A 26900-nucleotide genomic window follows, 5' to 3' on the forward strand; every position below is an offset into this window, starting at 1 on the left:
TGTTTAAAGCTGTCGCTCCGAAATGGCTGCCAATCAGTGGAGCAGATGCCGGGTTGCTGTTCCACGTCTCCTCCCAGGACTTACCTTTGGGTCGCTGCTAGCAAGGCAGGCGGACAGAAATTCATCTCCGTCATAGGGACGAGCTGCCTGTGGAGATCCGGCAGACAATGGCAACTCACTCAAATAATGTCAATGAGGCCTGAGGCCCAATTTCAGGCCAGTTTCCGGCCTCCCATTTGGGGTATGCAGCACTGATTCAGAGCTTGATAAGTTCTCTTTAGCATTGTAATCTTTATAAGAATTCTTTCATGTACTCATGTAACTGTTGAATGACGAACACACAAAGCATCAACTTAATTGAGCTCTTTTTATTTTTACTGATTATAAATTCCAGTAACATGGACATGCAAAGGTACATGTAATGCAATAAAATTTTCTGAGAAGGCTAGAAAAAGAACAATCATACTTTAACTACAATGTCCATCTTACTATATACATTTCCAGTGGCAGACTGTTATCTGACTAGTGTCAGCTTATTGCTTGTGACGTACACAGCTCATGCATTTTATCTATTCATCTCATGTATGTACTGCCACAGTGGGTCAGATCCAGCTCAGAGTAACATGTAACATTCTAAATGTAAAGCAGATTCTTCAACATTCTTTACCATAGGAAACAATGAAAATGCTAGTGAAGGAAGGAAGGGGATGTTTGTGCATCATTCTTCCTGTACCTGCAGCCAATACTCTAATTTATCCCACTGCTCATATACCCACCCGTCAAAGAGTGTGAGAATATAAATGCAACATGGATGGTGTCGGTAGTCTGGCATGGGACATTTTGATAAAGAAATTACACATTCAGGTGAACGTCCACTTTATTTATTTATATTCAGCATTAAAAGTTCCCAGGGAAGCAGAAAGAAGCCATGTGTCCTCCCCTACATCTGCCACTACCTATATTCACCCAAATTTCCAATCGCTTCTATGTATCTTATGTCACAGTGCACACTCAGCCGTGAGCTGTCATCCATTTGGTTTATTTGGTAGATTTCTAGTATTAATTGTATTATTAATTCTAGTATTTGTTGTGAGTGAGGAGAAGCATTCAAATATTAGACAGGATTGTGACGCTCTCTTAAGAATGTGACAGCCTGTAGGGTAGTAGCTGATCTTATTGAGTCTACAGCAATGAAGGCATGGAAGAGTGGCTTTTGTAACTGAGGTCATTGTGCATAATATTCATGCAAATGCAATAAATAGTGCTTCACATTTCGGCAACTGAATTCTTAATATTCTCATGTTTTTACTGTATCAACACAGCACCAAAGATCCAGTCATTCTTGTCCTTGAGTAAGCCTAGGTATAAAACTACAATAGTCTGTAACAGTGCACAGTCGAGGTATGGCAGTACTGACTCCAGTCTCTTGCGGAACAACATCACATCATTTATTATTTCTGCCTGAGAATTGCCAATCAACAAGGATGAGCAGTCTTCAGACATGACCATCCAAAAAATATATCTATGTATGTGTATACTTTAAAGATCTCAGTGGAAAGCAAACATCATCCTTTTCGTAGCTTTATTGTTGGTGCTGATTTTATTTTAAGACAAAATGCAATGGTCCGAATTCTCATCCAGATAATCACTTGAAATAAGTCCCGGCGATCTAAGATCCTTCCAGCTGCTGGTTATGGTTATATTGAATGCAGGTTGAGTGTGTGCAGCCCAATCCTGTTGGTTCTGTGATAGTACCAGATGAATGTGTTACAGTGAGACGTAGCCCAGCAGCCATCTCTTAGATTCATGTGAAATACCGACAGCTCGTGGAGTCAATGTAACAATATGAAGTGCATTTCAGTTCTCCATAAGACCTAAAGCAAACAGGACACAAAGAGGGAACCAGAATCTTTTTATACTGTTTTGGAAAGTAAAAAATACTCAGTTAGATAATACAGTACACAGCTGGTATCCAGAAGCAAATGGGCAAACAAAACTGGGAAAGATAAAAAGAAAATCCATAAATGTAAGAGATGTGAATTAACAGAAAGTGCTGGAAATGCACAAGTGATCAGTCAGTACACGAAAGGTGAAGATAGGCTTATCTTTTGCCTGTGACCCTTCATTAGAGAAGTGGTGAACTGATGGGCCGTTCATTCACCTAGACTACTCTTGTAGTCCTTCTATTGGACGTTTACAGAGTTCTATTGCCAGAGGCCTGGTTGTGGGTCTTCTGATGGAAGATGGTCAGTATCACAGGTTCTCAAAGGAAGAGTAGATTGGTAGGGATTTATTTAAAAAAATACTTCTGAAGTATTTTTTTAAAATTGCTAAGCACCCACTCTCCTTAATCAGAGTTCACAGAGGTGCTCCACTGAACACTCGTTTCAGGAAGTTAGTCTATGTCAGAAATTGACAGGTGATCTTTACGTAAACTTACCCAGGAAGATAGGATTTACAGGTTTGGTAACCAAAATCTTTGCCATCACATTCTTCAAGTCCCTTCCATAGATATCCGTCCCCACAGTAGGCTTGCTTACAATCTGCAACAATGCAGCAACACAGCAACTGTATTATCAGAAGTTTATGAAACAGATCAGCATCACTGAAGGATACCAAAAACATTTCTAATGATTTGTATTTAAAGGTCCTTCTTTTTCATTCATTAAAATCACTAATATATTGATTAGTAGGTGTAATCTGGACAAAATATGCATATTTAAAATATTTATTTATTCATTCATTCACAGTATCCAGAAGTAAAAGGGCATCTTTGAATTGCCTTTGAGAAGGTGGTGGTTAGCCGTCGTCTTGAACCGCTGTAGTCCGTGTGGTGAAGGTACTCCCACAGTGCTGTTAGATAGGGAGTTCCAGACTTCAGCGGCGATGAAAGAACAGAGATACATTTCCAAATCAGGATGGTGTGCGACTTGGAGGAGATGGTGTTCCCATGTGCCCGCTGCCCTTGTTCTTCTAGGTGGTAGAGGTTGTAATTTGCTAGGTGCTGTTGAAGAAGCCTTGGTGAGTTGCTGCAGTGCATCTTATAAATGGTACACATTGCAGCCAGGTGCGCTGGTGGTGGAGGGATGAATGTTTAAGTTGGTGGATGGGGTGCAGATCATGTGGGCTATTTTGTCATGGATGGTGTCCAGCATCTTGAGTGGTAGCAAATAATTATCGAAGGCTGGGGAATATTACTTTTTGCCCTCAATTGTTGCGTTATGGTTGGGCTTCACGATTTTAGAGGTATCGATTTGAGGCATGAATGACATTTTAGTTTATTTTTGCCAATTTGGGGTGACTTTTAACAGAACTACCTGTTTTAATCCATAAGAGCAAGGAATGATTTTACTGACTACTGCAGTCCTCTGGCATGACCATGACCATCAGACTGGATGTGCTTTGGTTGCTTATCTCAATGCCCTTCAGGGTGTGTTATTCCTCTGACTGCTAATGCCTCTCTGCCCACAATGCTCGTTGTTATGGAGTCACTAGGCCAAGTGTAACCGTAGCTAGGTTTGATTCAAATGTTTGATTTGAATGTGTCAGGGCCTATTTTTCTAACACTTCCTCCTGGAAAACACTCAATTCTCTGGGAGAAAAGATCAGGAAAATGTTTCAGAGACCTCATCACGATAAATGTGAGGTTATCCACTTTGGTGGTAAAAATAGAGAGACAGACTATTATCTGAATGGTGACAGATTAGGAAAAGGGGAGGTGCAACGAGACCTGGGTGTCATGGTACATCAGTCATTGAAGGTTGGCATGCAGGTACAGCAGGCGGTTAAGAAAGCAAATGGCATGTTGGCCTTCATAGCGAGAGGATTTGAGTACAGGGGCAGGGAGGTGTCACTACAGTTGTACAGGGCCTTGGTGAGGCCACACCTGGAGTATTGTGTACAGTTTTGGTCTCCTAACTTGGAGGAAGGACATTCTTGCTATTGAGGGAGTGCAGCGAAGGTTCACCAGACTGATTCCCGGGATGCCGGGACTGACATATCAAGAAAGACTGGATCAACTGGGCTTGTATTCACTGGAGTTCAGAAGAATGAGAGGGGATCTCATAGAAACGTTTAAAATTCTGACGGGTTTAGACAGGTTAGATGCAGGAAGAATGTTCCCAATGTTGGGGAAGTCCAGAACCAGGGGTCACAGTCTAAGGATAAGGGGTAAGCCATTTAGGACCGAGATGAGGAGAAACTTCTTCACCCAGAGAGTGGTGAACCTGTGGAATTCTCTACCACAGGAAGTTGTTGAGGCCAATTCACTAAATATATTCAAAAAGGAGTTAGATGTAGTCCTTACTACTAGGGGGATCAAGGGGTATGGCGAGAAAGCAGGAATGGGGTACTGAAGTTTCATGTTCAGCCATGAACTCATTGAATGGCCGTGCAGGCTCGAAGGGCCAAATGGCCTACTCCTGCACCTATTTTCTATGTTTCTATGTTTCTATGAAGTCTTCACCCCTCCAATGTTGCCTTCGAATTTCCAAGGTTTCACTGACAAGGGGGCAGAGCCTGGAAAATGTACAGGCCAAACAGGGCAATTCTGAAAGCAGAAGGCGGTATTCCTAGACTCCTACCTTATTTCCGCAGTGTACTATTTTCTAGATGTCAAAGTGCAGAGGCATCCAAAGAAGGTGGTGCTGTGAGTTGCTCCAAACCCCCACTAGCCCTGATTCAACAGCAGAGGACATGAGGGCAGGCTGAAAATTACAGATAGGCCTCTTCTTTAACTTTTAGGACCCCCTCACTCCCTCTTCAGGATGAAATTGGGACCTTCTGACTGCTGATGGTCCTGATCCTATGGCTACACTTGCAGCTTCAGCTGACTTTCCTGCCCCTACATCTTGTGCCAAGCCTTGATAGGGGATGGGCCTGCAAAAAGGCTGTTCCGAGGCCATTTAAATGGACTGGGACAGGAAATCCAGACAAGTAAGATTGGAAAGGATTAGCCCACCTCAGGTTTGTTGCTATTGTCCAGTGAAGGGTGGTTTCAGGAAAATCAGCCGTATCGAGTTTGATTTTTCTTAAAACTAAACTGAGCTCAGTTGTCCACAAATAAAAAAAGGTAATATGCAGGTGCACATTTCCAATGAAAGATTTAAGAATGAACTTTTTTTAAAATACAAAGTTAGCTAACTTACTTATACAGTTATCAGTGACAATCTTGTTTCCGTCATCACATTCTTCTCCATTTTCCTCCTGAACTATTCCATCTCCACAGAATCCTGCTGGGTGTGGAGAAACCACCAGCTGGATAGGGGAGATCTATAGGAAAGTAAAATACACAAGGCAGAATTATTATGTACCGTAACAGCCTCACTGTTGGTATTTTTCCTAAATGGTTTTCCTGATTCCAGGAATATGGGGCTCAATTTTCCCCAGTGATTTGCACCATTTGTGGCACGCGCCACTTTTTTTGGCCTAAGTTTAAAAAATACAAGTTTTCCCAATCAATGTGCGCCTGCGTAACTCAGTTAGTTACGATTTTTTTAGGTTAGTTTTTTTTGTGTCATAGGGGGCATAACCTGCCACCTGCGCCAATTCTGGCCATTTAAGCAAGTTTGGCCAGTTCCGATTTACTCTAATTCTTCTTAGGACGGCGTATGTGGCCTCTGTGGAAAAACCTTCTGGTGAGTTAAGAAAATCGCTTAGGTAAGTAAATCAGCACAGCAAATGCAATTCCAGGGATAGTAGCAGCAGAGAGGTGAGAGAGAGTGGGAGAGAGGGGGTGGGTGGCAGGGGGAGAAACCTTTCGGGCATAGTTAGGAGCGGGGACCAGGAGGGAGAAGGCCGTTTGGCCAGAGATAGGAGCGGGGACCGGGAGGCCCTTCGGCCTAGGATAGGAGCGAGGACCGGTGGTGAGGGCGTGGGGGGATGGGTGAGGGAGCGGGGGATAAACTTTTGTCATTACATTTTAATAATTTAATGGAGGTAAACTGCTGCAATGTGTAATATGCTTGTGCAGGTTGCTTTGAGCTGGCTGTATGTTTCACTTTCCAGCCTCAGCCCGCATTATATCCCTGGTTACCATGGTAACCCGATCTTTTTGGTGCAGATCTTGGGCTTCACCCCCATTACTAAACGACAGGCTAGGCGGCGCCAAAATTAAGAATTCAAATGGGGAAACTTGGATGATTTTCTTTTGGAGTACTTGGGCCCTAAAAAAATGGGCATAACTCTTCAAGTACGACAAAAAACAGCTTTAGGGAAAATTGAGCCCATGGAGTGGGATTAACATTGCCCATATTACTGCTAGCAGCAAGTCAGTAAAATGGTCATAGCTACTCCTTTTATACCTAAAGCTAAATAAAAATTGACACCAAGCCAAAGAAGGAGAAATTAGGACTGATGACCAAACGCTTGGTCAGAAAGGTCAGTTTTAAGCAGCGTCTTAAAGAAGAAGGAGTGAATGGGGGAGAGGCAATGAGGTTTGGGAAGGGTATTCCCGAGCTACGGGCCTAGACGGCTGAAAGCATGGCTGCCAATGGTGGGGCGAATGTAGTGGAGGGTGCTCAAGAGGGCAGACTTGGCAGAGGTTTATACGGCTGGAGAAGGTTACAGAGATAGGGAGAGATAAAGGTCATGGAGGGATTTGAACACAAGGATAAGAATGTCAAAATTGAGGCAGACCAGGAGCCAATGGAAGTCAGAAAGCACAGGGATGATGGGTGAACGGGACTTGATGCGAGTTAGGATATGAGCAGCAGAGTTTTGGATGAGCTCAAGTGTTTGGAGGGTGTAAGATGGGAGGCTAGCCTGGAGAGCATTGGAATAGTTGAGTCTGGATATAATTAAAAAGCATAGAAAATAGAAACTTTTTTGTTGAAAATTTATAGTAATTTGTTTATCTGGTTCAGGAAATCTCAACTATGGCAAGAAATCCCTCTCTTCTTAGTGAATAGATACCAAAAAAGTGTTCTTCGCTGATGCATCCTTCAATTGAAGTAAATGCTAGAATCAAACAGCTGGTCAGAAAATTGGTCAATTCTCAACAATTGCATATAACCTTGCAATGGCTTACGCAAACTCCACTATTATTCCTCTCTAGATTTAACTTGCTTCTTTTCAGATGGGCTGTCTGCAGCCTCTTTCCAGATTATGCTCCCAAAGAAAGCTGGAGAATGAAGGGTGAATGAGTTTTTTTTCTAAAGACTCGAACCATGATCCCTGCCCCATCACTTCACTTACAGGTCTTAATGAAGGTTGGAATGAACATTTCTTTGAGGGAAAATGTCTTTTTCCACTTGACTTGATGCCTGAAGCCCAGAAGGTCAGTGGGAGATGTTTCTGGACTGCCAGCAATTTCTTCTGTTACTCAGATTCAGGAAACATCAGTGTTTGCCCAGGCATGACTTACTCCTTTTCTTTTCCCTCCTGACTATTGAAAGATGCTACAACCTCTAATTAGCACTTCCCCAGTGGAGGCGGATATATTTCAGATCAACAAACGGTATGGAGAAGGATTTGAACCTCTAGCCAATGGCATCCCAAACATTTAGGTGCAGCATTTAAAAGAAAAAGCACAAGGGGAGGGGTATACGAATTCATACTCTTGCTGCAGAGTTTCATACATCCATAAAACAGATTGAAAATTTGGGCAAAGAGATCAGCGGGATGTTCCATTATTTATTTTCCTTTTCCCAATATGGATGGGAAATCCTGCAAGGTCCACTGACCTCCCTGCCCAAATTCCCTATATACACTCCTGGTGGCTCAAGGACCAATCTGAATGCAACTTTGTAAAATTGACCCTACAATTTCAAGCTGCTCCTTTTATCACATCACAATTTTTTTTAATGTGGTTTCAAATTAAATAGCCTGATTATAAAAGTCTACCTGCAATTTTAAACCTTCGCTGCGCCACCTGGGAGTATGTGCAGTCTCTTTGTGCAACTGTTGACAGATCATTCAAAAGGAGTAAACTTAAAAGGAACACTGCTCTCATGCTCTTCCTTCTTTTGAGTCCGAGGGATTGTTTCAACTTGTACTGCAATTCGGTTTCCCAGTGGAAAAATTCCAGAACTCTCCTAACTGAGTTTGAAGGAAAGTCAGCCCAGGGACTTTCTGGCTGAGAGCCAAACAATTCAACCACTTATCAGCCCTCGTAAGTCAGGCTGGCAGTTGAAGAAGATTAATTCTCCTCAATGACTATTAGGGCTCGCAAGAACCAAGTCATGGCATTGTCAAATGTGAAGTTCTCTGAGGCAAACAAAAAAAATAACAAAAACCTTAAAACAATAAGATCTAGCTTTCTGCCTCTCCACACACCCCACCCGCTTACTAATTTTTTAAGTTGCTCAGGGACGCACTCCATTTCCTGGGGATTGGTCCCGTGATATATGGATGGGGTGGGGGTTTATATAAACAGCATACTAATGCAGAAAACATGGCCATTGCCATATTATCTGCCATTTACATTATTTCAAAGCTGAATGTAGAGGATGTTTGGGAGGAGAAGAAAATCATTTCCCGGTCGCCACTCAGAGCATGGCCTTGCACACACCAAAGAGGAAGAGCTTTATGGAGAAAGAAAAAATATGGAGGCAGCTTGATTTTTGATGCTGCCGTGCCAAAGTTCTGCCCTCTTTCTGGTAGGACTTCTGCTGGTAGCCCACGGTCAGTATGCTAATGATCCCCAGGTTAGAATGTCAGCTGCAATTAGGGATTCATTTGCATGGTCAACGTGAGGGACTGAATGTCTATCATAAATGTATGCAAGCTTCATACTCGGTGGTTGTAGGCAGTACAATCTGTAAAAAGCGATTCCAACTCTCTTATTTACAGTTGAGGTTAAAAATGTGACATTTTAATTTGCATTCCTCTCTGTTTTTTTAATGTGATATTTTTAGAGAGTGGCAGATCGAACCCTTGCCTCTCCTTGCATTTACAAATCGTGAAGCCAAGGCCAGCCAGCATTGATCTGACTGTAATATTTCTCGGCCTGGCTAATAAATCGCACGACTTGTGACAGCAGATTGTCTCATTGCGATGGAGGAGGGAAGTGGTCTGACAAATGAACATGTTGCATCTGCCTCCATCCCATTCTCTCCACCCATAAGAGAATGGTGGGAATTGAAAGGACACAGACTCAATGGGGAAATGCAGGGACTCCAGGGACGGATACAAAAACATTTTTTCTATAAATATTGAAATGCCCTTATAGTACTGGCAGCTTAAACTCAATTTTTCATCCTAAGATTTACAGAATCCAGCAGGTGGCGTACTGCTATGACTAGAAAACTAGCTTGCATTTCCAGCATAGGAGGGAGGGAAGTGGAGATCTATCTTTAACTGGTGCAGTTCACATTACATCATTGTGACACAGAAACATGTGAATAAAAACCTTAACAAGTAAGAGTGGGAGGAGAAACACTTTCCAATTCATCAGTTACATTTGTTATTCGCACCCTTTAAATTCCAAGATTAAAGTTGAAGGGAGTGCACAACAGTTCAAAGCTCACTACCTGAATTGGCAGCCATCCCACTGTGTCTTTGAAGTACAATGACCTCTGATCTTTTCGGAAGGCTAGTGCATTTTCAGTGTTCAGTTTTTCCAGCTCTTCTTCGCTATCTACAACAAATATCTAAAAAGTAAAAAAGGAAATTTTCCGATTTTATTAAATATTATTTTGATGTTACAATATTTTCAAGATGGATGCAATATTATTAACTAAAGTAGTAAGAGAACTTAAGAACTACACTGACAACTTGGCCTTTCTGACTGCAGTGTTTTTATGAGCATGCTCCAATTTAATATATTGGCCATGTAACATTTGTGCACGTGCATGATTTGTTCCAATATACTAATTGACATAGCCAGATATAACGTTCCTTTGTAAAAACTATTCTAGGTCTATAATGAATAAAACTAGCTACTTTTCCAGCTTTGTTTTCTGTTTCGAATTCCACTGAGAGGGACACCTTAACTTTACCCCTTCCTCCACATCCAATGGCATACATAAAAGTCACACAAACACATTTAAACACACACATACACACACAAAACTAACTAAGTTAAATGTAGTATTGGAATTGAAGGCTTGGATCGAGGTGCAATAAGTCAATTATTTTTGTAGTATAAAACAGGGTCTCCACCTAAAATGTGTACTTACTACTGGCACTTGTGGAGAGTTGATCAAAGATGGGAGTTCACTATAAGATGGGTTGCTTACGGTCTGAGGGAGATTACAGTAACATCTTCCTACTGGCCCTGGGAGTCCTCTTTCACCCTTTGGTCCAACCATTAAGCGGCCTTTTAAATGAAAACAAGTAGGTTAATATTTAATAATGGCCAATCAGAGGTATAACCTTTTAATTAAACTGCTTGGCCTTAGTTCCATCCTTCTTATTACACATTAGTGCATTACTAATTGCAAAATGGCAGTAAAGTTGGTCTCCTTTAAATATTCTTTGCTAGCAGTATGGAAAAGGTATTGCACATGGGAGGGACAGAGGAGATTAGCATGGTATATCAGACAGCATTCAAAAAGGACATTAATACAGTTCTGAGTCATTTTGCATTTGAAAGTCATATTTATGCTCATACCTGGTGAACACTGGGGCAATGCTAGTTGAACGGTACCAGATGTGAATAAATGGTTACCTTCTACCTAGACTGTACTGTAACTCAATCAATTGAGAAACACCATTGATATCAGGCTAAAAAGCATTCATGTTCATAGTTGCCAACATTGTGAAAATCAACACAATAGTCTGGAAATTTATGTTGCAATATGAGAGGGTGAATGTTTAACATTGTTTTGTCTGCTAGGCTTCCACCAAAATAGTGGAGGAAAGTCTTACAAACAAACTTGTCCACTAACATAGGCAACAATAATGAGCCAGACTTTGCCGTTGGAGGTAATCTAGTGCTGACTGCTGTCAGTGAGACTTACCTTTCCATGTTTATGTTTATTAAACTCTTTAGCGTGGCAAGTTGTTGAAAGTGCGAGCTGATAACAGGACAGTGAGGGAAACAGGACATCTGGGACCTGAGTGAACAGGGCATTCAACTATGTACCTCCTTAACCAATCAGATTGCAAGATTGTGAAATTAACAGTGCAAGGACTGAGAGGGAAATGTAAATTAGAGTGGGTGAATTCAATGTCAAATCAGGTACAGAAAGTGAAATAAAGAGAGGGAAAGAAAGATTGAACTAAGAGGGAGAGGAAAGAGACAGAAAGGAAAAGTAAAAAAAAAATTTAAATTTGAATTTTTTTAAAGTTCCAACAACAATTAAAACCTGAAGGAATGAGACTACACTGGAAATTGTTCATTTTCAGTCCCTGAGAGGTTGTTTGGCAGTCATTAATACTCACCACGTCATGAAAAGTGTACTTAGACTGAAGTGGACAAAACTTCACTTTCTGTGGCAAGTTTAGTTTGTATCTACTGCACAAATCCAGCAACTTCCTGCCAATGTTCCCTGTAATTTTTTTTGGGTGTGTGAGCCCTTTAACGATAAGGGAGTGAAGGGTATGGGGAGCGGGCAGGAAAGTGGAGCTGAGTCCAAGATCAGATCAGCCACGATCCTACTGAATGGTGGAGCAGGCTCGAGAGGCCAAATTTCTTATGTTCTTATGTTCTTAACTGGCTGGGCCCATTCAATTTTTCAAGTATGCATGGTTATTTCAATTGTAAAGCTAGTGAGTAGCCTGCGCGAGACCTCCAGACCGTTGCACAGCCGCCCACCTTAGCGGGAACGTTGCTTCATGCCATTCAATGTATTTCAATGGTGAAGCAGACAGTTTAACCGCACATCTGCCCCTCACCTGAAGTTGCTGTAGCATTTGCGCATAAATAACGCCAAGCGCCATTAGCCTCACTGTAATTTTGACAGGAAAATCTGGGCCAATATCTTCTTATACCTTAAAAAAATTGTGCTTTGTCCCATACATTAACAAACAGTCCCTGGAATGAGTTTCTCACCTGATGCAGACATCCCAGGAAGACCAGATGGTCCTGGTGGACCTGAAGGCCCCATAATTCCAACTGGACCAATTTCCCCTTTTAGTCCCTTATGGATCAAGAAATATAAGTTAATGCAAACGCAACAGACTTTTTAGAAGATAAACACATTTGATAAAGTAAGTAGATTTCAAATATATATTATAAATCTTCTTGAAATAAAAGTTAACATTACATTTCTATTAAATGTGAAATTCAATGGCTGTTATTTTTTCTTTTTGCTCAATTACCATCAGAATACGGCAGATAATATAGGGATGATTTTGCAAGACTCCACTGTTGGTGTGGAGGCTCACTAAATGCGATTGAGAGTTGGAAATAAGGTTATAATCCTATTGCTCCAATTCTCTAACCATGCTTGGAACTTGTACAACGTTCCCACAGCTAATGTGAAGGCTTTGGGGTCCAAATGCAAAATATAGCTATGGCTGGTTTCAACTAGTTTGAGGAATCGTCACAAACATAGTCATAAGGAAGATAATCGGGGATGTCCAGTCCACATAGATCAGGGATGTCCAGTTCACACAGATCATTAAGCATTGTTAGGACATCAAATCCACCATTGACATATGTGGAAAAGTACCTAAACAGGAGATTGGCTCTCATATTAATTGCATTTCTATGTCATCTCATTGCATTATATAAAGGGATGAAAGTTCTTGGGTCTACAAGCGATTCCTGCAAAGACATCTTGGCCAGATATTGGAGTTAGCCCCACATACAGATAGTCAGACTTTTATATTCTCTGCAGCTCAACAGTTGGCTAAAAAGCCACCTACAAATCTCACAAAGGAAGTATGAATTTATTGGATACATCTACAAATAACAAGAAAGACTTGTATTTATATAGCACCTTTCATGACCATTGGATGTCTCAAAGCGCTTTACAGACAATTAATTACTTTTGGAGTGTAGTCACTGTTGAAATGTGGGCAACGTAGCAGCCTATTTGCACACAAGCAAGCTCCCACAAACAGGAATTTGATAACGACCAGATAATCTGTTTTTTTGTTATGTTGATTGAGGGATAAATATTGGCCAGGACACCAGAAATAACTCTCCTGCTTTTCTTCGAAATAGCACTCCCTCAGCACTGCAGTGTCAACTGGGATTTTTTTTGTGTTCAGGTCCCTGGAGTGGGACTTGAACCCACAACCTTCTGACTCAGCGGCGAGAGTACTATCCAATGAGCCACAGCTGACACACTGAGGTTCAAAAAGCTGAAGTTCATAACACACATGGGACAATCCATCAGTAAAACATCTTAAACACATGCAGCACAAGAACTGAAATACTTCAATTGAATTCACTTTTACTTTACACTGTCCCCTGGTATTCTTTCATTGGCTAGAAAAGAAAATATCCAGCTCTCCAAAAGGCAAATAAAGTAGCTGACTAGTTAATTAATGGTAATGGTGACCTTTACTGCCACTGATAGTGCATTGCTAACTATCTCAACAGGTTTTCATGGATCAGGGTGGAGAACCTTTTTCCTTCTTTACTAATTTTATCAAAAAGGTTAGAAGCGGTTTAACATCAGTGGAAAATACCAAAGGACTATTCATCTATACTTAGTGCTGACTGAGAATTCTTACCCCATCCAGAAATGGAATTAACAGGCATCAATTGAAGACTGAATTAAAAGCCAATTCCTTGATTGTTGAGGTCAACAATAATTATTATTCACAACCTCCTGTTGACCCGAAAACTCCTCACACATTGCTCCATCACCATGTCAAGCTAACAGTTGTGAGTGATCTATTGCCTGGTATATGACCTGCTCCGAGCTGTGTGCTTCCTATGTCCTCCAATCCATCCTTCCCATTTACTATTCCACTGTTGTGCACCCACTACTAGCTGCCACACCATTGCTCTGGGACAGTAAGCCTGACTGTACTTTTCACTTTTTGCACTGCTGCAGTGATATTTTTAAACTTTATTAAACTCACTAACACCAGCTCTGACCGGAAATTAAATATTCCTATTTTCAATTTGACGCAAAATGAGGCAGAACTTCTTTATTGTCGATCTCAACAATCAAGGAATTGGCTTTTAATTCAGTCTTCAATTGATGCCTGTTAATTCCATTTCTGGATAGGGTAAGAATTCTCAGTCAGCACTGTATAGATGAATAGTCCTTTGGTATTTTCTACTGATGTTAAATCGCTTCTAACCTTTTTGCTAAAATTAGTAAAGAAAGAAAAAGGTTCTCCATTTGTAATCCATTTTAACTGTTCAAAACATTCAAAATGGCCTTGTCTTCAAAAAGCCACTCTCACCTTCAATTTGGCCTGTTTGTGTGCCATGATTTTTGATTTAAATTAAGGACATTGAAAAAAAAATCTCAGTTAACATCCCTTTAGAATATATATAATATAACGCTTAAAACATCCTTTTCTGTCGCCCTGCCTCAATTTGTTTTGGTTTATGTCTAGCGGGAAGAAACAAGAAATATAATACAGTACCCAGGAAACAGGTCAGGCAGGACATGACACAACAAACCTTAACAGGACTAAACTCTGGCTCCAGACAGTTGGAAAGTAAATCATACCAACAAGTTATTTAAGTCTACAAATATGTCAAAAAATTGCTGGTGTTATAAATAAGCTGCAGAAATAAAAATTTAGTAACCTTTTTTGAACAGGAATTATAAAGTTAAACCATGACAAGAATCTAAGAGGACTTGCTGCAAAGGAATGCCAAGTCCAGAAGCTGTCTCGATTGGATGGTTATTTGTTTGGGGTTTAAAAGATAAATGGGAAGTTCCTTTCTCCTGAATTAATGAAAACTTTTAGCAAAGCATGCACTTACAGTGCCCCTATATTAAGAAGTCAACTAAAATACGAAGACTCTGACAGGAAATAGACTGGACTTCGACAAGACTAATATGATATGGTAGTCTCCTTATATTATCAAGGAATTTACTTTTCATTACTTTTTTTAGCACATTGGGAGATGAATCTAAATGGCATTGACTAATGGCCACAGCCCAAAAAATGTTCATGGATATGGTCATTCAACTGACGTTCAAACAGGGTGCACCTCCAAGAAAAAGTATTTATCCAATGAGATCTGGATTTGGATCAGTTTGCAACAATCAGCTAATAGCCAATATACTATTATTCACAGAACCTGTATTTCCTGGAAATTCTGATGTATTACCATATTAAGAAAGGAGGGAGAAAGAAAATGGAACTACAGGCCAGTTAGCCTGACATAAGTTGTCAGGAAAATTGGAATATATTATTAAGGAAGTGGTAACAGGGCACTTAGAAAATCATAATGGGCCAGAAATCGCGCTCCCCATGGGCACATACGAAGTGCGTGCACGTCCATGGGGGTCCCTCCAAGTTCTGGGTTTAGGTATACGAAGCACTTGTGCATAAACCCAGTACTTGTGATCTGTCAAAAATCGCACGCATATAATGGAAAAGTACCTCGGCAAGCAGAGAGTTGGGCTATTTGCCCAACTCCTGCCCAGCGAATGTCCTTCAAATTCTTACTCTAGGAAAAGCAGGCAGTGTCAGTTTTAAAAAATAGAAAAATGTTATCACTCATTTATATATTAAAAACCCTGTTCATTAAGGTAAGTTTATTTTTAGCCCTGTTATATTAAAAGAAATTTCAAAACAATACATTTTTGTATAAATTTTTAATTACATTAGAAATACGTAATGTGTTTTTAAAATGTTATTTTCAGTGTTTGTGTTTTTGGGGGTGTTCCCATTCGTACTTATGGCAGTTCCATACATTTGGAACTCACGTAAGTATGGATGGGGATCCCCCTACTCTGATAGGTTGGGCCGGCACATGCAATCCCAGAGATCCGTATGAAACCCGTACGATCCTGGGATACGTGTGCACCTACGCTGGCCTTCACGTAGAGCCCCAGGACCGCAAGTCGGCAAACCTCCTGGACTACCAGGTACTTTCATAGAAATGATTGCAGACAGAGGCATCCGCCCACGGGAAGCCTCCGACTGCAATTTCTGGGCCGTTATGATTAGGCAGAATCAAAATGGTTTTATGAAAGGAAAATCACGTTTAACAAATTTATTAGAGTTTTTTGAGGATGTAACTAGCATGGTAGCTAAAGGGGAACCAGTGGATGTAGTATATTTGGGGCTACAAATTATAGCCCAGGAATGGTTGGTATCATTAGAAATGTTTGAGAATTAGCGCCAGGCACTAATGCTATAGTCTACATGCAAAATTCATTCCCACTGCTCAAAGAAATGATTGAAGTGCTAATTCAAGTCTTAAAGGCCTAGCTCATTGGCATTACACATTGGGTGGACCAATATCGGGTGGATGCAGTCTAATTGCAACTCATCATTGCGGGAGGCGGGAGTTCAGGAAGTTCGTGAGGCCTATAAAGGCCCAGCGGCAGTCGAGAGGCGGCGGCAGTCAGAGAGGCGGGAGTTCAGGGAGTGTGAGGGGCCTATAAAGGGCAGCAGTAGTCGAGAGGCGGCAGCAGTTGGAGAGGCGGGAGTTCGGGGAGTTCGTGAGGCCTATAATGGCCAGTCGTGCAGCTGCAGCAGGGAGAGAAGGCAAAAAAGAAGTAGAAAGAAATCAAAAAGTGATGTCACAGCCAAGGGGGTAAGTGATTGGCTGGTGATTGGCGAGTAGTTTTTCTTTTTTTCATTATCAGTAAGTAACCGGTTAGCATTGTTGTTGCCAAACTAAGTTAATCTAGGGATTTCATCATGGCAGGAGAGCTCGGACATGTGTTATGCTCCTCCTATAATATGTGGGAAGTCAGGGACGCTTCCAGTGTCCCTGACGACTACATGTGTGGGAAGTGCATCCACCTGCAGCTCCTGACAGACCGCATTGTAGCACTGGAGCTGCAGGTGGATTTACTCTGGAGCATCCGCGATGGTGAGGATGATGTAAATAGCACGTTTAGTGAGTTGGTCTTACCGCAGGTAAAGGATACACAGCCAGATAGGGGATGGGTGACCAACAGGAAGAGCAGTGGAAGGAAGGTAGTGCAGGAGTCCCCTGCGGTCATCCCCCTGCAAAACAGATACACCGCTTTGGGTACTGTTGAGGGGGATAACTCATCAGGAGAGGGCAGCAGCAGCCAGGTCCATGGCACCGTGGGTGGCTCTGCTGCACAGGAGGGCAGGAAAAAGAGTGGGAGAGCTATAGTGATAGGGGATTCTATTGTAAGGGGAATAGATAGACATTTCGGTGGCCGCAACCGAGACTCCAGGATGGTATGTTGCCTCCCTGATGCAAGGATTAAGGATGTCTCGGAGCAGGTGCAGGACATTTTGAAGAGGGAGGGTGAACAGCCAGTTGTCATGGTGCAACGATATAGGTAAAAAACGGGATGAGGTCCTACAAGACGAATTTAGGGAGCTAGGAGCTAAATTAAAAAGTAGGTTCTCAAAAGTAGTAATCTCAGGATTGCTACCAGTGCCACATGCAAGTCAGAGTAGGAATCGCAGGATAGCTCAGATGAATACGTGGCTTGAGGAGTGGTGCAGAAGGGAGGGATTCAAATTCCTGGGACATTGGAACCGGTTCTCGGGGAGATGGGACCAGTACAAGCCGGACGGTCTGCACCTGGGCAGGACCGGAACCAATGTCCGAGGGGAAGTGTTTGCTAGTGCTGTTGGGGAGGGGTTAAACTAATATGGCAGCAGGATGGGAACCTATGCAGGGAGACAGAGGGAAGTAGAATGGGGGCAGAAGCAAAAGATAGAAAGAAAAAAAGTATAAGTGGAGGGCAGAGAAACCCAAGGCAAAAAGCAAAAAGGGCCACATTACAACAAAATCCTAAAGGGGCAAAGGGTGTTAAAAAGACAAGCCTGAAGGCTCTGTGCCTCAATGCGAGATGTATTCGGAATAAGGTGGATGAATTAACTGCGCAGATAGCAGTTAACGGATATGATGTAATTGGCATCATGGAGACATGGCTCCAGGGTGATCAAGGCTGGGAATTCAACATCTGGGGTATTCAACATTTAGGAAGGATAGACAGAAAGGAAAATGGGGGGGCGGTGGCGTTGCTGGTTAAAGAGGAAATTAATGCAATAGTAAGAAAGGACATTAGCTTGGATGATGTGAAATCTGTATAGGTGGAGCTACAGAATACCAAAGGGCAGAAAACGCTAGCAGGAATTGTGTACAGACCACCAAACATTATTAATTAGGGATGCGTGCAATAAAGGTACAGCACTTATCATGGGCGACTTTAATCTACATATTGACTGGGCTAACCAAACTGGTAGCAATGCGGTGGAGGAGGATTTCCTGGAGTGTATTAGGGATGGTTTTCTAGACCAATATGTCGAGGAACCAACTAGAGGGCTGGCCATCCTAGACTGGGTGATGTGTAATGAGAAGGGACTAATTAACAATCTTGTTGTGCGAGGCCCCCTCGGGAAGAGTGACCATAATATGGTAGAATTCTTTATTAAGATGGAGAGTGACACAGTTAATTCAGAGACTAGGGTCCTGAACTTGGGGAAAGGTAACTTCGATGGTATGAGACGTGAATTGGCTGGAATAGACTGGCAAATGATACTTAAAGGGTTGACGGTGGATAGGCAATGGCAAACATTTAAAGATCACATGGATGAACTTCAACAATTGTACAACCCTGTCTGGAGTAAAAATAAAACAGGGAAGCAACCCTGTCTGGAGTAAAAATAAAACAGGGAAGGTGGCTCAACCGTGGCTAACGAGGGAAATTAAGGATAGTGTTAAATCCAAGGAAGAGGCATATAAATTGGCCAGAAAAAGCAGCAAACCTGAGGACTGGGAGAATTTTATAATACAGCAGAGGAGGACAAAGGGTTTAATTAAGAGGAGGAAAATAGAGTATGAGTGTAAGCTTGCAGGGAACATAAAAACTGACTGCAAAAGCTTCTATAGATATGTGAAGAGAAAAAGATTAGTGAAAACAAACGTAGGTCCCTTGCAGTCAGAGTCAAGTGAATTTATAATGGGGAACAAAGAAATGGCAGACCAGTTAAAGAAATACTTTGGTTCTGTTTTCATGAAGGAAGACACAAATAACCTTCGGGAAATATTAGGGGACCGAGGGTCTAGTGAGAAGGAGGAACTGATGGATATCCTTACAAAGCGGGAAATTGTGTTAGAGAAATTGATGGGATTGAAGGCCGATAAATCCCCGGGGCCTGATAGTCTGCATCCCAGAGTACGTAAGGAAGTGGCCCTGGAAATAGTGGATGCATTGGTGATCATTTTCCAACAGTCTATCGACTCTGTATCAGTTCCTATGGACTGGAGGGTAACTAATGTAACACCACTGTTTATAAAAGGAGGGAGAGAGAAAACGGATAATTCTAGACCAATTAGCCTGACATCAGTAGTGAGGAAAATGTTGGAATCAATTATTAAAGATGAAATAGCAGCGCATTTGGAAAGCAGTGACAGGATCGGTCCAAGTCAGCCTGGATTTATGAAAGGGAACTCATGCTTGACAAATTTTCTGGAATTTTTTGAGGATGTAACTAGTAGAGTGGACAAGGGAGAACCAGTGGACGTGGTGTATTTGGACTTTCAAAAGGCTTTTGACAAGGTCCCACACAAGAGATTGGTGTGCAAAATCAAAGCACATGGTATTGGGGGTAATGTACTGACGTGGATAGGGAACTGTTTGGCAGACAGGAAGCAGAGAATCGGGGTAAACGGGTCCTTTTCAGAATGGCAGGCAGTGACTAGTGGAGTGCCACAGGGCTCAGTGCTGGGACCCCAATTCTTTACAATATACATTAATGATTTAGATAAAGGAATTGAGTGTAATATCTCCAAGTTTGCAAATGACACTAAATTGGGTGGCGGTATGAGCCGTGAGGAGGACGCTAAAAGGCTGCAGAGTGACTTGGATAGGTTAGGTGAGTGGGCAAATGGATGGCAGATGCAGTATAATGTGGATAAATGTGAGGTTATCCACTTTTGGGGGCAAAAACACAAAGGCAGAATATTATCTGAATGGTAGCAGATTAGGAAAGGGGGAGGTGCAACAAGACCTGGGTGTCATGGTTCATCAGTCCTTGAAAGTTGGCATGCAGGTTCAGCAAGCGGTGAAGAAGGCAAATGGTATGTTGGCCTTCATAGCTAGAGGATTTGAGTATAAGAGCAGGGAGGTCTTACTGCAGTTGTACAGGGCCTTGGTGAGGCCTCACCTAGAATATTGTGTTCAGTTTTGGTATCCTAATCTGAGGAAGGACGTTCTTGCTATTGAGGCAGTGCAGTGAAGGTTCACCAGACCGATTCCCGGGATGGCGGAACTGACATATGAGGAGAGACTGGATCAACTGGGCCTGTATTCACTGGAGTTTAGAAGGATGAGAGGGGATCTCACAGAAACATAAAATTCTGATGGGACTGGACAGGTTAGATGTGGGAAGAATGTTCCCGATGATGGGGAAGTCCAGAACCAGGGGACACAGTCAGGATGAGAGGTAGGCCATTTAACACTGAAATGAGGAGAAACTTCTTCACTCAAAGAGTTGTTAACCTGTGGAATTCCCGACCGCAGAGAGTTGCTGATGCCAGTTCATTGGATATATTCAAGAGGGAGTTAGATGTGGCCCTTACGGCTAAAGGGATCAAGGGGTATGGAGAGAAAGCAGGAAAGGGGTACTGAGGGAATGATCAGCCATGATCTTATTGAATGGTGGTGCAGGCTTGAAAGGCCGAATGGCCTACTCCTGCACCTATTTTCTATGTTGCCTCAGGCTTTTCCCAGTACTTAAAGGAGGTTCATTGATACTGCAGCACCTCAGTCTCAGCACTGCTGGCTGTGCAGCTGCCTCAGCAAAGAGAAGCACAACAAGGAGAAGGACCCAGAGGACTGAAGCAGGTGTACTCATGGCAGATCCACCTCAATCAGGTGGTCAGGGTGATTGAAGGCTTCAACAAATGCTACATACCACGATCAGTACCACAGTCTTCACACGCTGCCCATAGCACCACATCCCCAGCCCACCAATCTCTACCTACCAACACTCACACCCACATCTCACACCTTGCAAACAATGTCAGCTATTCAACTGTGGCAGGCACTAGGGTCATTAGTTATTAGAATGAATGTGATATGTATGATATGTTGTTGCATACATTTATTAATGGAGTTTGGATTATTTTGCGGTCTCTCTCATTTCATCTTTGCACCCAGGAGGATACGGTGATATGGCATGGACAGGGAAGTTATGATGGGGATGTGGTAAGCAAAAAGGATCTGGGGTTTAAATCATCCTGGTGTGAGGCTGGAAGTCCGGTTGCAGGAGGTGGTAGAGTTCTGTGACCACCACCTTGGTGATGCGGAGTCATCTAATACAATGCTTGTCGCTTAATTGAAGATAGGAGAAGTGCTGTCGAAATACCCTCAGGGTAAGGCCTCCTGATGTGCCTCCTCATCCCTCTGCGCACAAGTTCCCGTATTTCTTGCTGCCTATGCTCCCTCCGCCATAGATCCGAGAGGGCAAGGTGGCATGCCAGTACAGCCGCCATTATTGTTGCCAAGTATAATAGTTTGAATCTGTGAACAATAAATGTAGCCACTTTGTAGTATAAATTTAGCTACTTTGTCATTGCCAGAAGGCTGCTGATACAAAAGAAGCTTGAAATTGCTCATAGGAACCGCTCTATGAAGCCGGGAGTGATTAATGCTGATGCCTTTAAATAACGTCAGTGGAGCCGGCTTCCTGGAGCTGCACACCAGCTCTCCCTGTCGCTCTCTGGTCGAGGCACTAAGGTAAATGGCGACAATGAATTTTCCAGATCAGGCGGCCAGTGAGGATTGCATGCTCACTGATGTCACAATCTGCCTGGCATTGAAGTCCCTGGCGATACTTCGTAGCTGCAGCGCAACGAGGGGGTCGGATCTGTTGTGCGACACTGGATTCGCCACGCCCCGGTACTACTGCATCTGTGCCCCATTAGAGCCATCTGCTGGTGCTAACGGGAGCTGAGGTATTGAATTTTTTCCCCCCTTAAATTTCCAAAAGGCATTCGATAAGGTGCCACATAAAAGGTTGTTACACAAGATAAGAGTTCATGGGGTTGTCGTAATATATTAGCATAGATAGAGGATTGGTTGACAGATAGAAAACAGAGAGTATGGATAAACGGGCCATTTTCAGGCTGTAACTAGTGGGGTGCTGCAAGGATCAGTGCTGTGGCCTCAGCAATTTACAGTCTATATTAATGACTTAGATGAAAGGACCAAGTGTAATATATCCAAGTTTGCTGATGATACAAAGCCAGGTGGGAAAGCTGTGAGGGGGACACAAAGGGATATAGACAGCCTTAGGTGGCAGGTGGAGTATAATGTGGGGAAATGTGAGGTTATTCACTTTGGGAGGAAGAATAGAAAACAGAATATTTTTTAAATGGTGAGAAACTATTAAATGTTGGTGTTCAGAGAGATTTAGATGTCCTCGTTCTGGAAACAGAGAGATAGCATTCAGGTACAGCACGAAATTAGGAAGGCCTTTATTGCAAGGTGGTTGGAGTACAAGAGGAAGGAGGTCTTGCTGCTATTGTACAGGGCTTTAGTGAGACCCCTCCTGGAGTACGGTACACAGTTTTGGTCTTCTTATCTGAGGAAGGATATACTTGCCTTACAAATGGTGCAATGAAGGTTCACTAGATTGATTCCTGGGATGAGAGGGTTGTCCCCTAGAGGACAGACTGAGTAGACTGGGCCTATACTTTCTGGAGTTTAGAAGAATGAGAGGTGATCTCATTGAAACTTGCATGATTTTGAGAGGGATTGACAAGGTGCATGCTGAGAGGTAGTTTCCCCTGGCTGGAGAGTCTCGAACTGGGGGCAGTCTCAGGATGAAAGGTAAGCAATTTAAGATTGAGAAGAGGAGGAATTTCTTCACTCAGCAGGTTGTGATTCTTTTGAATTATCTGCTACAAACTGCTGTGGATGCTGCATCGTTGAATATATTCAAGAGTGAGATTGATAGATTTTTGGACTCTAGGGGAATCAAGGGACATGAAGATCGGGCAGGAAAGTGGAGTTGAGGTCAAAGATCAGCCATGATCTTACTGAATGGCGGAGCAGACTCAATAGGCAGTGTGGCCTAAACCGGCTCCTAATTCTTATGTTATTATTTTTAATAGTACTGAGAAGTCCAACTTAGAATTAAATAAAGGAATTGTGTAATCCAAAACAAGGGGATTCTGAATGGACAATACACAAAAGACAAACTGGGAAATTAAAATGAGAAAACAACAACAACTTGTATTTATAGACTCATCATATAAATCATTTCATAAGAAATAGGAGCAGGAGTACGCCATACGGCCCCTCAAGTCTGCTCCACCATTTAATACAATCTTGGTTGATCCGATCATGGACTCAGGTCCACTTCCCTGCCCGCTCCCCATAACCTCTTATCAGTTAAGAAACTATCTATTTCTGTCTTAACTTTATTCAATGTCCCGACTTCCACATTCCACTGAGGCAGCGAATTCCACAGATTTACAACCCTCAGAGAAAAAATTCCTCCTCATCTCAGTTTTAAATGGGTGGCCCCTTATTCTAAGATTATGCTCCCTAGTTCTAGGTTTCCAGTTTCCTGGTAAAATAACAGTGTAACTATTTGTATTGCACTTATTTGACAGACATGCCCGCCCCCACCCCGCCCCGAATCATTCCCTCTGCGTGGTGCTGAGAAGCAGGACCCGAGGCCCCGACTCTCTTTTCCTCCCCCCCGCGCCCCCTCCACCCCTGACCCCTCTCGTCGGGCTGAGAGAGGGGAGAGAGAGGGATAGAAAGAGAAAGAGAGGCTGAGGGGATATCTTTTTGGAGCTAAAATAGCACTTGTAGTGCTGAAACAAAGGGCAGTAAGGAGTCAAACTTTGCGGCCACTGACTCCCATACCTAATTGAGATATAGAGATAGAGATAGAGAAAGATAGGTAGGAGGTGCTGATGTACGTAAACTAAATTTTTGGACACTGCACAGAGTGTCCATTGGAACCAGTCAGAAGTGAAAGGTAAAGTGCCTTCCTCCCAGCTCATATCACTGTGAAGTTAGAGAAGGCAGAGCTCCTTGCAAGGATACTCAAACATATGCTTGAAGTCATCAGCCATGTTATGTATTGTCCATGTACATTAAGTGTATAGTTACAATGGTGCGCCACAAGGGGCACTGTGGTGTGAGACCCGAAAGTACCTGCGAGACAGAGTATAAAAGGCTGCCCACCACACCTGAGGGGCACGCTGGAGTTACACAATAAAGGACCAAGGTAACAGCAGTTACTACAACACCAGACTGTGTGGAGTCAGTGATTTGAGTGCTACATACATCACAAGCCACTGACTAGCAGTGCAGTTTTTAATGACCGAAAAGAACTGTCAGAAAGTGAACAAGCAAAGATTGTTTGACTTTAAAAGCTTTCTTCTTCTTGTGGTATGTTGCATCAGCTGCTTTTATACTACAGCCAATGTCAATTGTTCTCATGTGAAACTGCCTCTTCCAGATACCTTGACTAAAAATGCACTGATTCCCATTTCATACTGCAAGTATTCCATCTGCCCTCAAAAGGCAGAATATCTACATAAAATGCGCAGTGTAGAAGTAAGATACATCCCTTATCCGGCATCCTTGGGACCTGGCCTGTGCTGAATAAGGGATTTTGCTGGATGAGGGGAGGTCAGTGGCCTGAGGGGCGGAGTGGGAGGAGGTCGATGTCCCAAGGGGGCCTGAAGTGTCGGCGGGCCCTTAGCGGGCCGCAAAGGAAATGTCAGCGGACTCTTGACGGGGCGAGTGTCGCGCAGCCAAAAAGTCAGAGTGGAGGCTGGCTGCGTTCTGCGCACGTGCCCCCGGCGCGAAGAGTGTCGGCGCGGCCCCAAAGTCGGGGTGGAGGTTGGCCACGTTCTGCGCACGCGCCCCCAGCCGCCCGAATCATGCCGGACAAGCAGTGGTGTCAGATAAGGGAGTCCCAGATAAGGGAGGTCTAACCTGTAATTTGTACAATACAAAAGTTTAATACCTTAGAGAAGCTGTGGTTTAAGAGACCAATTACAATGCTACAAAAGCATGTACTTGTTGGGGCTCAGGACATGGTATATGGTGCCCTTAAATTTGATCTTTGGGCCTGATATTTGCAGGTAATCTCAGTGTTAGTTCAAAGGATGGCAGGCATGTTCAGAAGAAATTTATTTTTGCACGTGTACTGCACTCTTACACGTTTTATGATGTCATGGTGTCTAGTGGCATCATGATAAAAGTTCAAAGTATCTCAGATGATATGGCCTGTAAAGTTTCATAGTTTACTGCAGTGCTGCCATTTCATTGAATGTTTGAATCAGACTAGCTGATAAGTAAGCAAGGTCAGACAATGGTTACATAATCACTCAGCTGATTCTTATTTATAATTGATGAGGTAGTAAACCTGGCAGGATGTTCAGAGGCTGTTCACACCAAGTCAATATTGTGCTTTGAAGTGCCCAATGGATCAGATAAACATACAAAGTGGAACGGCACAGGAAAATCCATAACCTTTGCAGAAAGAATAACTGGATTCATACTTTCTGGGGGAAGTAGGTTAAATAAAGTGTCAGTTTGTGAGAAAGTTGAAAGGTTTTCTGCAGTATGGGAGAAAAGGACAGGACTCAATATTACATTAAGCACATGCCCTTCAGAAAAATGCTCAACAAGTTTTACATGCCTGTCTTATCTTCCTGAATAAATATGTCAACACCACTGACGATTATTCAATGTTTCCAGGTTCAAACATAGCCTCCTGTTGCACTGCGATCTAGACTTAAAGATCTACTGCACTTCTCCAAAATACAGAAAATCTCAAGCCCATAAGGGATGTGGTGAGGTATCTCACACAGCATGTTTACACATGGGAAAATCTCAGCTCCCATGATATTCCTATGCGTGCTTACACCATACGCAAGGAGTCAGAAAAAGCTACCCTCAGTCTATCTAGTCCACCATTCGGCTCTCCTAGCAGTTGTAACCAATATGTTTCTCTTCAAGATTTGTGCCTAATTGACCTGGAAGAGATCTGAACTACTTGTCCCCAAAATCTTCTTTGGTTTGCCATTCAAAAAACCTTCCAGCCTCTCAGTGAAATCATATTTTCTTAAATCCTGCCTTAATCTACCCGACTTCACTTTGTACTCGTGTCCTCTTGTTTTGCTCTCATACCAAATCCTCTACATTCATGAGCCTTATGAATTTGAAAATCTTAGTCATGTTCTCCCTCCGTCTCTTCTCCAATGAGAGGATTCTCAGTTTTGTGTCTATTTACATATATTTTATTCTTTTGTCATCACTCATTCGAGAAGCTTTTACTTGCCTTCTTGCAGCTTCTGTTGGACCTGACTACCCTAAACAAGGGTCTGTCTCTCATTTTTGTTCATTTTGAGCTCAGGGCATGCAATCTCACAAGACTACCCTGATAACTACGTGTCGCGTGCTGAGTTCAAATGAATTGGGTCAACTCAACCAGGAAACAATGTAAATGATCACTAAAATGTCCAAACTAACTTTCATTGTCTGAAGCAGATTGGATCAAACACCCTGTCTGAGTCCCAATCTGCATCTCCCACACCTGCTAGCCTGTGAATTTAACCCCTTGAGAGCTAGATTCAGCACAATAATTGCATATTTAACATATATTTCGCCACGGTCCTCCCATGGTGATATAGTCCGAAATCCTAAAATTTTACAACCACATTGCGTCATAACTGAACATTGTAAAGACCAAGGGGGCAAAATTGCCCTGCGCCCCGATTGGGGGTGGTAACCTGCTGGGGCCAGGACTTTCTGCACCCGGCGCAGAAGTCCCGCCCCACCTCTGACTTGGGCTTACCGCCCCTTAAAGTAAGTGGAGCGGAATCTCGTGCACTCCACTTCCTTTAGGGGCGGTCCCCGGGGCGCTACAGGGGCGGGAACTGAAGCGCTACA

At 42.8% G+C, this 26900-nt stretch overlaps 1 protein-coding gene across 6 annotated transcripts in view; it reads right to left on the bottom strand.

The window, feature by feature from the left end:
- Positions 1 to 367: 367 nt before the first annotated feature.
- colq (collagen-like tail subunit (single strand of homotrimer) of asymmetric acetylcholinesterase) overlaps positions 368 to 26900 on the bottom strand; it is a 247710-nt gene continuing 221177 nt past the window's right edge. For all 6 annotated transcript variants that reach the window (XM_070880848.1, XM_070880844.1, XM_070880849.1 and 3 more), the window contains 6 exons: positions 11936 to 12023; positions 10119 to 10258; positions 9471 to 9590; positions 5148 to 5271; positions 2441 to 2543; positions 368 to 1874 (listed from right to left, as the gene is read on the bottom strand). In XM_070880848.1, coding sequence (XP_070736949.1) covers positions 1805 to 1874; positions 2441 to 2543; positions 5148 to 5271; positions 9471 to 9590; positions 10119 to 10258; positions 11936 to 12023 — 645 coding nt within the window. In that variant the 3' untranslated portion in view covers positions 368 to 1804. The remainder of the gene's footprint in view (positions 1875 to 2440; positions 2544 to 5147; positions 5272 to 9470; positions 9591 to 10118; positions 10259 to 11935; positions 12024 to 26900) is intronic.

Source organism: Pristiophorus japonicus, chromosome 5, assembly GCF_044704955.1.
Source record: "Pristiophorus japonicus isolate sPriJap1 chromosome 5, sPriJap1.hap1, whole genome shotgun sequence".
In the NCBI taxonomy this organism is placed as follows: Eukaryota; Metazoa; Chordata; class Chondrichthyes; family Pristiophoridae; genus Pristiophorus; species Pristiophorus japonicus.